This window comes from Salpingoeca rosetta (genome assembly GCF_000188695.1).
Source record: "Salpingoeca rosetta unplaced genomic scaffold supercont1.16, whole genome shotgun sequence".
Classification (NCBI taxonomy): domain Eukaryota; class Choanoflagellata; order Craspedida; family Salpingoecidae; genus Salpingoeca; species Salpingoeca rosetta.
In genome coordinates this window covers 1,248,721-1,258,720 of record NW_004754918.1, presented here as the reverse complement: position 1 = coordinate 1,258,720, position 10,000 = coordinate 1,248,721, and the positions used below count along the sequence as shown (strand labels likewise).

General features: G+C 57.5%; 1 protein-coding gene across 1 annotated transcript in view; it reads right to left on the bottom strand.

Moving 5' to 3' along the window:
• The window catches only part of PTSG_07244 (uncharacterized protein), a gene marked incomplete at both ends in the record, with an annotated part of 11,620 nt that overhangs the window by 6 nt on the left and 1,614 nt on the right, over positions 1-10,000 (bottom strand). The window contains 11 exons of the mRNA XM_004992606.1: positions 1-183; positions 444-650; positions 826-7,493; positions 7,700-7,787; positions 7,935-8,006; positions 8,234-8,452; positions 8,685-8,830; positions 8,996-9,122; positions 9,321-9,419; positions 9,584-9,700; positions 9,955-10,000. The exon at positions 1-183 is cut by the window's left edge and continues 6 nt beyond it; the exon at positions 9,955-10,000 is cut by the window's right edge and continues 23 nt beyond it. Coding sequence (XP_004992663.1) covers positions 1-183; positions 444-650; positions 826-7,493; positions 7,700-7,787; positions 7,935-8,006; positions 8,234-8,452; positions 8,685-8,830; positions 8,996-9,122; positions 9,321-9,419; positions 9,584-9,700; positions 9,955-10,000 — 7,972 coding nt within the window. The remainder of the gene's footprint in view (positions 184-443; positions 651-825; positions 7,494-7,699; positions 7,788-7,934; positions 8,007-8,233; positions 8,453-8,684; positions 8,831-8,995; positions 9,123-9,320; positions 9,420-9,583; positions 9,701-9,954) is intronic.

Here is a 10,000-nt window from a genome sequence, read left to right as displayed (position 1 = left end):
GGGAATAAACTTGTGTGCGAGCCCCCTGACAATGGCGTGGGCGTGTTGGGGTTTGCAGCCAACACGAGCGACAATCTCTCGTGCGTCCATGGCCAAGATGTCATCCCATGACGGCGCCAGCACAGCCAGCATGCTGGCAGTCAGCCACCCGCACCCAGACACAAGCTCAAGCACCTGTGATAACTACACACCAGATCCAACACACACACACACACACACATACACACATTCATCAGCGGACGTGAGTCAATACACGCTGACGATGCTCAACGACACAGGTGTTAACACACAAGTACACACACACACACACACAAGAACACACAAGAACACACACACACACACACACACACACACACACACACACACACACACACACACACACACACACACACACGTACACACAAGTAAACCCCCCCCCCAACACACAAAGAGCACATGCCAACCTGCTGGGTGTGGGAGTGTGCGCAGGCGTCTGCAAACGTGCGCGTGAGGGCGAGACCTTTACCGAGTTCGCCCTGCATGAGCTGCGTCACAAACGCGGCCGTGTCTGAAGGCGACAGCGACGTGATGACAATTGCCCGCACGTGTGTCAGCTGGGCCAGGTGGTGGTGGTACGCCTTGTGCGCTTCATAGCGGTGGCGGACGGGCAGCTGTGCGCATGGTGGCATGTGTGAGCAAAGGCGAAGAAACGCAAACTTGGACGCAGAAGCACCAAACCACACAAAGAAAGCTGCTGTGTACCAATACACACACACCCACACACCCACCCACACACAATGCACGCAACCCCTTCCCTCCCCCTCCCAAATACCACCGTCGCCTCACCTCTTCGTGTGCACCCTTCTGGCGATGCCGGCCCTTGGCGGCGTTCTTGTCGCGTTGGTACTCGACAATCACGTAGAAGCGGTCGTACGCAGCCACGCTGGCAAGTACCAAATCACGCAGGGCAGGCCTGCTGCTCCAGCCGATTACGTCAGCCTGGGCCAGGCGGAGCACAGCCATGCGCGTGCTCAGCACAAACGACGGCGACCTCGCATCCATCGCAACAACGCACGTGTCGAGGTGGTGGTGGTCGCGCAGGTGCGAAATCACCTCGCCATTTGACTGTAGTTGCCGCGTGTTGATGAAGACACACGCCCCCTCCTGCACCGCCGTCACCAGCCCGCGCTGCTCGAGGTCTCGGCGCAACGCAGGAGCCATGCCAGGCCGCTTCGTATCCTTCTTCTGTTGCTGTACGTGTTGCTGTACGTGTTGCTGTACGTGTTGCTGGTGCTGTACGTGGTCATCTGCCTCCTGCTTGACACGTGCGGCACCACCATCACCTCCATCACCTTCCTCTCCATCACCTGCACCACCACCTCCACCTGCACCTCCATCACCACCACCACCACCACCGCTGCCACCGCTGCCACCTTCACCACCTCCACCACCTCGCTGGGATCGGGCCCGCGTGCGCAAGTTGAGGGCACGGCGCGGTCGTTTCGACGGCGACGATAATGACGATAATGACGATGATGACGATAATGACGATGATGACGATGATGGCACCACGCAGGATGTTGAAGCAGCCGTAGTCAATACGACCGTCGTTGCTCCACGCTTCGCGGTCGCTGTCCCACGCTTCGCGGTTGCCGAAGACGGCACCGCTGGTGCATCCGTGTGCATTCCTCTTCCAGTAAACTTGAGGGACTGCAGCATGGCGTCCACGTTCACATCACCACCATCACCCCCATCACCACCATCGCCACCACCATCACCTCCGTGCTCATTGTTACCCTCGGCAACTGTTTCCAGACCGATACGCATGCCTTTCCTTTCATCCCGCTTTGCCCGCTTTCTCACCTGCCCATCCCCATCACCGCGCGCGCTGGTGTGGTCTGCCTTCTTCCCCGCCCTCGCCACTGTTGCCACTGTTGCCGTTGTTACTGCCGTTCCCAATCTGCCCACGCCATCATCATCAGCATCATCAGCATCCTTGCAAGCCTCCTTCAGCCGCGTCTGTACTGCTGCTGCTCCTGCATGCCTATTTCCCCGATCACTCACACCATCCCCACCATCCACCGCCTCCTCACCACCCCCACCACCACCCCCACCACCACCCCCACCACCACGTCTATCATCATCATCAGCGTCAGCTTCGCCGGTTGCCCGGGCCACACCCTCCACTTCCTCCGCCGCGCCCCACAGCAGCGCGTCCTCCTCCTCTTCGTCGGCGTGCACGATAAACCCGTCTCCTTCGTCGTAGCTGTCGAGGTCGGCATCGCCGTCACCTGCAGTGCACACCACCTCGTCTTCATCTCCAAAGAAGGTGCCCACAAACGCGCTCCCATCCTCCCCTTCACCATCACCATCGTCGCCATCACCATCATCGCCACCACCAGCACTGCGATTGCGCAGGCCACGAGCAGTGCCACGACCACCGCCTTCAAGGGCATCTGCCAGTGCCATGTATCGCTGCAGGTTTGGCATTGGCCCCACCCGGCTCAGCCGCATGTTCCCGCACACCTGGGACAACAGCCCGCGCCTCGACCCGCCACGCACTGCTCCTCGCTGACCACGCGGCACGTGCCTGCTGGGTCCCCCCACCGATGGCGACACGAGCGACTGGCGATAGATGGCAGCCATGCCCTGGGTTGTTGGTGGCGTGGCAGGGTTGCTGCTGCGACGGCGCCGGCGGTGGCGCGTGCTTGTTTCGCCGGGGGTGAGCTGCTGTGATGAGGACGCATCATCAATGAAACTGTCCTGTGAATCGTACTTGTTCACGTCAATCATGCCTTCCTCCTCATCGTCATCATCATAATCTTCGTCATCATATTCTTCACCATGTTGTTCTTCATCGTCGCCATCATCTTTGCTGCCCTTACGACTGTTTCTCTTCACCTTCCATCCTGGACTCTCAAAGTCATCATCATCCTCGTCATCCTCGTCATCGTCAGCACCACCGCCTTTCGATTCCCTCGTCTGTTTGTTCTTCTTCTTCTTCATCTTCATCATCTGCTTCTTCTGCTTCTTGTCCCTCGTCCGCCTGCGCCGTTGCCTCTCCTGCTCCATCAGCGCCGCCACCTCATCATCATCGTCGTCGTCCCCCTCCTCCGCTTCGTCGTCCAGCCAGTACCGCGCAGCGCCGCGACTGTTGCTGCTGCTGCGGGTTGATACACGCATCCGTCGCCTGCTCTTCCCACTGTTACCTGTGCTACCACCACCATCACCATCACCACCACCAACATGACGCCGGCGTCGTGCCTTGTGGTCGTTTGTCGAAGCCAACACTGCGGTCTTCTTCTTCTTGTCCGCGTTTCCATTGCTCGTGCGAGATGCCCGAATCACGACATTTGCCAATTTCTCGGGTGAGCTGTCCTCATCCGTGTCATGTGCTGCTGCCACCACCACCCTCCGACGGCCTTGCTGCTGCCGGTGCTGTGACTGTGGAGACTGGCTCAACCCGTTCTGCTGTCGCTGCTGTCGCTGCTGTCGCTGCTGTCGCTGCGTTCCACGACCGTTGTTCGCAGCCGGGGACTGCGATGGTGATTGCGAGTCGTGCAGGAACATGGCGCGCTGGCGCTGCGCTGGGCGAAGCACGACAGGGGACGGCGTCGTGGCTGCAGAGGCCGTGGCGACAGGCGTGGAGGGCGTGTTGTGATTGTTGTGACTGTTGTCGTTCATCTCAGCGTTTGTGAGTGGTACGCCCGTTGTTATCGCTGCTGCTGTGCCGGGTTCAAGCCCAACACCAACCTCGTTGCCGTTGTTGCAGAGCTGCTCCACATTGTCAACCTCAGCAGCAAGTAAAGCGTCATCATCCCCAGCACCAGCAGCAGCTGCATCATCATCATCATCATTGTCATCGTCATCATCATCCAGGAGCGCGTGTGCCCGGAATGTGGAGCTCGGCTCTGGCGTTCCTTCAAAACCAGCGTTGCCGTCACCATCTTCATCACCTCCGCCACCATCACCACCACTGCCCTCCTCCTCATCGCTGGTGTCTGTGCCGGCTGCAAGGGCAGCGGCAATAGCAGCCTGTGCCTCTGCTTCATCATCGTCAACAGCAACCGCCACATCTTCCTTCACATCATCATCATCATCATCATCATCATTCATGCCCACAGCCGCACTGGGGTGATGAAGGATGGTGGTCATCGTGGTCGTGCCTTGATCAAGCACAGCCACGCTGGTGGTGGTTTCACTCATGTTGCCAGCACGAGGGCTGTCTGCAAACTGCTGGCTCGTCTCCAACCCACGTTGTTTCTTCTCATCATCACCATCACCACTACCACCACCATGATCACCATCATCATAATCATCATCATCATCATCATCATGGTCATCGTCGGTGTCGTCCAGGAGATCCCGAATGCCCATTGCAATCTCTTGCTGCTCAATTTGATTCAAAATCGCCGCATCTGCGAAGAACGAGTCATCATCGTCATCGTCATCGTCATCATCATGAGCGGTGGTGTGAGGCAATGGCTGCCCAGTTCCTGTTGCTGTTGTTGCTGCATGAATAGCTGCTGTTGATGGTGGCGATGGATGGACGGCTGCTGTTGGTGCTGTTTGATCATCGACATGTGCAGAGATGCCATCGTGTACACTCACGCATTCACTCGCCCCTTCCCCACCATCACCACCATCACCACCTGCACTGTTGTAGCTGTCATCGTCGTCACTGTCGGACGCCATCAGCAGCGCCTCCAAGTGGGGCTTCATGGACACAACAGTCTGTGACCTGTTGTCACCATCATCCTCCTCCTCCCCCTCATGCTGACCACCATCATCATCAAGTGGGATGCCACCAGTCACCTCTGCAGTTGCCGCGTCTGCACCACCCTTGCTTGCGGCGTCCAACTCTTGTTCTCGCTCGCTGTCATTCTCCTCATCAGTGTCGAGAAGCGACAACAACTGCAAATCAGATGCGCCTTCCAGCCCAAGCGCACTCAGCGCTTGTTGTTGTTGTTGTTGTTGTTGTTGTTGTTGTTGTTGTTGTTGTTGTTGTTGTTGTTGTTGTTGTTGTTGTTGTTGTTGTTGTTGTTGTTGTTGTTGCTGTTGGTTTTCATGCACCTTCGCTGCCTTGATTGCGCAAGCCATGCTGTCATGTACACCATCCCCACTCTCATCAGCATCACCATGCTTCTCCACGCCACGACACTCAGCATTCCGCACACGCGTCTCTGCTGCCACCTCATGCAGTGCAAGTGCAAACACGTCTCTCTGCCACGATGCAAGCGACGGCCACAGCACATGTGGCAGCGCTGCGGTTGCTGTTGCACACGACGATGATGATGACGCTGGTGAAGATTCCGAGGAAGACACAGTGGAGGAACCGCACGAATAACGCGATGACAGCGGTGAAAACTGCTGCTGCTGCTGCTGTTGTTGTTGTTGTTGTTGTTCAAGGTCGTCGTCATGATTGAGCGTGTCGATGCCGTCAATGTCAGCGGCACTGGCTGCGCTGTGGATGACGGTTGCCCTTCCAGCGCGCGAGATGCTGTGCTGCTCGCCTCCAATGCTCGGGCGGGGGCGTGTGCTGCGCTGCACCGTGTCTGTTCTCGCACCACACTGCCGCCGCTGCCTGTCTTGCTCCTGCACTGCTGCGCGATCACCGCCATCGCCACCGCCATTAACAGCGCGCGACTGCAAACCGGGAAACTTTGGCAGAAGTGCGAGCACACGCGCACCGCGAGACACAGAGGAAGACAAAGGTGATGTCGGTGCCGGTGCCGGTGCTGTAGTGATGCAGCGACGAAGCGGCGACTGCTGGTGATGGCGCGGCGGGCTGCGATTGCGGCGTTGCTGGTTGCTGCTGCTGCCGCCGATGCTGCCGCCAATGCTGCGGCTATCAGCATCACCACCACCAACAACAACAACAGCACCTGCACCACCGCGGTCACTCCCACCGTTGCGGTGGTTTTTCGACGGAGACGTATCTGTCACTGACAGCGGGGTCATTGGAGGCGAAGGCGGTTCCCACTCCCAATCAAACACCTGCCCATCATCACCACCATCGTCCTCACGGCCACCACCACCACCACCACCCCCACCCCCACCACTATCATCATCATCCTGCACAGCAGACGCAGCAGATGCAGCAGTAGCAGTGACATGCTGGGCGTCAGCAGCGTTCGTGCTCTCACCGCCATGGCCCTCGCCGGCATCGACGTCAGCATTGGTGGATGTGGTGGCGTTTGCGCCTACGATATCCGCTGCTGTTGTTGTTGAGAAGAGCAGCGACACCGGCAGCTCATCCCGATCATTGCCATCATCCTCATCATTGCCACCGTTGTCGCCTTTGCCACTGTTCGTGGCTGTCTTCCTCGCCTGCTTGGCCTGCTTGGCCTTGCTGTCTGCGCTCCGTCGACTGCCACCACGGCCTTTCTTCGGTAATGGCGCTGCCCGCTTGACCGGTGATCGTGATCGTGATCGCGATCGTGATCGTGATCGTGATGGCCCTGAGTTGCGCGATTGGCGCTGCTGGCGTCGCTCCTTCCTTGCTGCAGGGGACGGCGTGCGAGACATCGACGACGACGCTGATGATGCTGCTGCTGCTGTTGAGGAGGATGTGTGAAGCCGCCCCGGCCGTTGTGGGGACACTTCCGTGAACAACCCACCGCCACCACCAGTGGCAGTAGCAGTAGCGGGTTGGTTTGGACCACCAGCACTCGCACCATCACCATCACCATCACCATCGCCACGACCACTTTCGTCATCATCAGCGTTGTCGTCGTCACCATCATCATCATCGACATCGGCGTCAACACCCTCTACCTGCGTGCCGAGATCAAGATCCAACATGGGGGCCTTCTTCTTCTTCTTCTTCTTCTTCTTCTTGTTCTTCTTTCCCTTGGCCTTCGTGCGTGCTGTTGCTTTCGCCTGGCGCTGCCGTCCCACTGCACCTCCTCTCCGACCCCCTCCCCCACCATCGACACCACCATAGTCATCGGCGTCATCGCCGTCATCATCGTCGGTGTGGTCCGTGTCTGCTGTACCGCCTGATGCCTCCATGTGCGCCCTCACTGCCGCCGCTGCCCGTCGCCTTCGCCGCGCCTGTCGTCGGAGCTCCTCAGCACTCGCCACAGCACCACCGTCCATGCCACGATCACCACCACCACCACCACCACCACCACCAGCATCATCATCATCATAACCATCATCATCATCATCATCATCATCGCCATCAAAGCCGTCGTCGTCGTCGTCCAGATCCAACCCAGCACCTCTCCTCCCCTTCCTCTTCCTCGCCGCCTTCTGCTTCCCCTGCTGCTTTGGGTTGTCCTGGCTTGGCGGTGCCCAGTCGTGGGTGATGGGTGTGAATGAGAATTTGCGGACCTGCAGCGTTGTTCCCGGTGGCAGCATGCGCGGGTTATGCGGGTACAGCTGGAACTTCTTTGCGGCATTGACAATGGCCTGGCGAATGTTGGTGCTCGCCGCTGTGCTGCGCCGGTAGTTGTTCACCTCCGACCCTTCGCACAACAGCTGCACGATGCGCCCATTCCGCTTTCGCCCTGCGCACGCGTGTGCGCGTATGTGTGTGTGTGATTGTGTGTGTGTGTGTGTGGTTGTGGTTGTATGTGTGTGTGGTTGTGATCGTGTGTGTGTGTGTGTGGTTGTGTGTGGTTGTGTGTGTATGCGTGAGCAAGTCTGCGGGGCTCAACCATCGACACATGCACACGAACACCGCACACACGCGTACAGTCAGCACACCAAGTACCTGTTCTGCCCATGCGCTGGATGAGGCGCGTGGACGAGCCTTTGGAATCGAAGCAGATGATGAGATCAACGTGCCCAATGTCAAGCCCCTGTGCACAGAACATGGGCGCAGACACGCGGAGGGTCAAGCAGTGAGGATGCTGTGTTGCCAGTGTTGTGCAAAAGATGCAAAACAATGAGTGAGGAGTGCGCGCATGCGTGACATCTGCATGCCAACAGATGACACAAGATCGCACCTCTTCACCAACACACGTTGCAACGAGTGTGTTGTGGACACCGGCGCGGAAATTGCTCACAACCGCAATTTGCTGCAGCGGCCAAAGCGCGGCACATGTGATGTCAGGCAAACGATCGTGTCAACTCTCGTCAGTCAGAATGTTCATGTGTAAAGGCACAAGCGAGAGCGCGTGAAACGCAAGAAGCCACGAACACATGAAAAGTACACGCACACACACACACACACACACACACACACACACACACACACACACACACACACACACACACACACACACACGAATGCATATTGACGGACCTCGCTTTGCTTCTGGCCCTTTTTCGATTTGGATTTCCCAGACGCCTGGCCGACAAACGACGCAACGCGAATCAGGGGCTTGTGTTTCCCGAGAACGTTCACAATGTCCACGACAGAGTCACGATAGGACGAAAACACAATCACGCGCGTGTCCTTGTGCTTCGTTTCGCGAAAGTGCTTCGTCACAATCTCCTCCAGCTTCTCCAACTTCGGGTGGCCCTTGTGCGCTTGCGCTTGCTCCTCTGCATGGAAGAGGGGAGGGGAGAGGGGGGATGGGTGTGCGTGAGTGTGTGTGAACATGTGAGATGTTTGTGTGTGTGTGTGTGTGCGTGTGTGTGTGAACGTGTGAAAGGTTTGTGTGTGTGTGTGTGCGTGTGTGTGTGAACGTGTGAAAGGTTTGTGTGTGTGTGTGTGTGTGTGATTGAGTTTGAGCGTGCCTTGCTTGGTGAACGTACAAGCGACAACATGAGGGCGGACCAACGCACAGCGACGAAACACAGCCATCAAACACAGCGCGTGTGTCGATCGCACCTTCCACAATTTTCTTCAGCTTGGCCACCATGTTCATCACTTCCTGGCTCTTCTTCATCTGCTGACCTGTCGACGGTGCGCATAGAGCAGACATGACATCAGGCATGTGAGCTGACATGAGACCACAACACAAGCACACACACACACACACAAACACAAATGCACACACACACACACACACACACACACACACACACACAAATGCACACACACACACCGCCTCGCACGGACCGAGTCGCGGGTTCTTCTCGCCGTTGAGATAGGATGTGATGGAGCGGTAGAAGGGCGTGACGCCGTGTGTGCGCAGCATCGTGCACGAATACGCCAGCGAGATTGCCATCGCAAAGTCACCCTCAACCTGCCCCTTTTGCCTGCAGTGTGTGCGTGTGTGCATGAGAGAGGCGACAAATAGACCGGCAGACAGGGGGGAGAAGTCATGTCACGTGGTGTTCGATGACCAGGTTCGCGCCAGCGTTTGTGCTGGAATCCCGACGCAACTGTATCAAAGCAATGAAGAGGGCAGTGAACACGAGCGTACAACGGCCAGCCGAAACACAACGCATTGGTGGACGTACGCGGCAGACGTTGCGGTGTTGCCCCTGCGAAACAGATCCCGCGCTTTCAGGAGTGCAAACGAGGACACTTTGCTCGGGTTCTGCGTCCAGACATGTGTGCGTGAGGTGACGCGCCATGGGTGAATGCGGGAGACAGTGCATGCACACATACACACACACGCATGCACGGCAGTGCATGACCCCCACACATCAACGTGAGCAAGCAAACAACCAAGCGACTGATGGAAAGCAGTGACCTTCGCACCATTTTGCGGATGGCGCGTGCGCGTGTGAGGCGATCAAGGAATGTGCCCAGCATCTTGTCAATGGTGGGCTGAAACTCAGACACCTCGCCACTCGGCTTGATCACAACCAGCTCAACCTGTATGCGCGTGTGAATGTGAATGGGTGGTGTGCGTGCATGTGTGTGAATGTGTACACAGGTATACCTTTCATCAGTTTCTGTTGGCAGTGGGCCACTACCACACACACACACACACATACACACACATACACACACATACACACACACACGCACACACACACGCACACACGAACACACACACGCACACACACACACACACACACACACGAACGCGTGCGCACACACACGAACGCGTGCGCATATGTACACACCTTGCGCTGGTTGGTGTATGGACGAATGTCGATGGACGATTCACTC